At 48.1% G+C, this 2,696-nt stretch overlaps 1 protein-coding gene across 1 annotated transcript in view; it reads right to left on the reverse strand.

Annotated features, from left to right (window-relative positions):
- LOC111979222 (disco-interacting protein 2 homolog C-like) overlaps positions 1-2,696 on the reverse strand; it is a 309,794-nt gene that overhangs the window by 64,225 nt on the left and 242,873 nt on the right. The window contains 3 exon segments of the mRNA XM_024009605.2: positions 1,471-1,590; positions 1,890-1,983; positions 2,488-2,552. Coding sequence (XP_023865373.1) covers positions 1,471-1,590; positions 1,890-1,983; positions 2,488-2,552 — 279 coding nt within the window.

The raw sequence follows: 2,696 nt of genomic DNA on the forward strand, positions 1-2,696 counted from the left end.
GACGAGAATGAGAACACGAGAGAAAGACAGACGAAAATGAGGGCATTGAGAGGAGTAGAGAGAGAGGCAGGAGCGAGACAGAGGAAAGACATGAGACGAGACAGAGAAAGACCAGGAGGCAGAGAAAGAAGAGAGGCAAGTAGAAAGACAGAAGGAGGCAGAACGGCAGAGACAGAGAAAGAACAGAGAGAGACAGAGAAAGACAGAGAGAGAGAGTACCGCGAGCGCGAACGACACTAGAGAGGCAAGAGCGAGAACAGAGAGAGCAGGCAAGGCGAGACAGAAGAGAGAAAAGAACAGAGCGAGACAGAGAAAGCACAGAAGGGAGACAGAGAAAGACAACGAGAGCACGACAGAGAAACGACGGAGCGAAAGACAGAGAAAGACCAGAGAGGGCAAGTGCAAAGGCCGCGGCCCCAGAAAGACAAGGATAGAGAGAGAGAGCACAGAGAGGCGAACGAGCCAAGAGAGAAGGAGAGCGAGACAAGAGAGAGAGAGGCAGAGCGAGCAACAACGGAGAACAGTACAGAGCGACGACACGAGAAGAGACAGACCGAACCATAGCAGAACGACACGACAAGACGAACAGAGCAGCAAGACACGAGGCCGAGTCATCTGGGAAGCGAAAACAGCAGAGGCACATCCCACGAGAAAGACAGAGAGCAAGAGCGAGAACAGAGAAAAGCACAGAGCGACGACAGAGCGAGACTAGAGAAAGAGCAGAGCGAGACAGAGAAACGAACAGAGAAGACCAGGAGCGAGAACAGACGAAAGACAGAGAAAGAGCGAGACAGAGAAAGACGAGAGGAGCAGGACAGCGAGTCACCGTAGCAAAGACAGGAAGAGGTAGAGCGAGACAGAGAAAAGACAGAGCGAGCACCAGAGAGAAGACAGCGCGATGACCAGAGAAAGACAGACGAAAGACAGAAGCAGAGGACAGCAGAAAGCCAGAAGGCGACGACAGAGAGAAGACATGAGCGAGACAGAGAAAGACAGAGCGAGACAGAGCGAAGACAGCAGTAAAGACAGAGCGAGACACGAGAGCAGGCAGAGAAAGACAGAAGAGGCATGAGCGAGTCAGAGAAAGACAGCGAGGCAGAGCCGACGAACAGAGAAAGACAAGAGCGAGACACGAGCAGACAGACAGAGCATGAGACCAGAGCGAGACAGAGAAAGACAGAGACGAGCCAGAGCGAGACACGAAGAAACGACAGAGAAAAGACAGAGAGGCAGAGAAAAGACGAGAGGGAGACAGAGAAAGACAGAGCGAGACAGAGCGAGACAGAGCGAGACAGAGAAAGACAGAGCGAGACAGAGAAAGACAGAGAAAGAGAGCGAGACAGAGAGAGACAGAGAGAGACAGACAGAGAAAGACAGAGAGACAGAGAGAGCGAGAGAGATGCAGAGCGAGAGAGAAAGACAGAGAGAGAGAGAGACAGAGAGAGAGAGGATACAGTAGTGTGGTCTTACAGGGGTTGGATCCATCGGCCACCACCAGCATGCGTAGTGAGCTCAGGTTGATGTCCCTCTGGTCCTTGTGGGCCACCAAGGCCCAGTGCATGTCCCTGGACTTTACACATGCCACCTTTGCTGTGGGATGGATCACATCATGGGAAGGGTTAAGGACAGTCCACATGAAGAAAAAAAAGAAGTCAATCAGTGTGMTCAAAATGCAAGTTCAATATTATTCAGAAGATATCCCTTTTGATGTTACTCCWATGTTATCGGTCAACATGCTAACAGTGAAGTAACAGTTTCAACTGTACATGAAACCATCCTTACAACCAAGTAAAATGCAATATTATTAAACAGTATCAATTGTCAAATACACATGTATCTACAGTATATTAGCTGAAGCTTGAGTGAATGGAGAGATGGTGAATCCAGACCTTTGTATTGGCACACTTTCTGGATCCAGGACAGTGGGTTGACCTTCATCAGTGAGTAGGGTATACTGATAACATGCATCATGTTCATCACACTCTGCAACAGGAGAGACACATTCATCAGAGCCGTTATTACATGTAAGTCAAGACTCAATCAAGACTGGTAATTATCAGGATTTTTCTAGGCTAATTAGGAAAACTGATATGAGATCTCATTGGTTACAACACTGATTAATTAGTGTATGCACTATGCATCCCAAACAGCACCCTTTCACCTTTATAGTACAGAGCCTTATGGGCCCTCGTAAAAAGTAGTGCACRCTATAGGTAATAGGATGCCATTTGGGATGCAGACTGTATTGCTCTAACACAACAGAGACTAAAGTCCCTGTGGCTACACATTAGAATATATTCACTGTTCGTTATAATTGGATTTGGGAGAACACATTTAAACAGTGGTAAAAATCCCCTCTGATAATATAATTCCCATTTCAAAATGGTGCTCAAAGAAAACATAGTAAGAATATAATCATCTTTAACGAGCCCTCTAAGCCCTGTGCAGACGTGTGTGTGTATCAAAGCCCTGCTGGAAGGTCCTCACCGTGAGAATACCATGCCACAGCCCCACGTCCTTCTTAAAGTCTAATACATTCACTATGGTCTCAGCTGCAGGGGAGAGAGAGGCACACACAATCTAGAGGAAGAGAGAAGCACAGAGAGAGAGAGAGCATCAGACGAAGAGAGAGGCACAGAGAGAGATGAGAGAGGACAAGCAGAACAGAGGCACAGGGCACCCGGGTCGGTAGCACG

Source organism: Salvelinus sp. IW2-2015, linkage group LG19 (genome assembly GCF_002910315.2).
Source record: "Salvelinus sp. IW2-2015 linkage group LG19, ASM291031v2, whole genome shotgun sequence".
NCBI lineage: Eukaryota > Metazoa > Chordata > Actinopteri > Salmoniformes > Salmonidae > Salvelinus > Salvelinus sp. IW2-2015.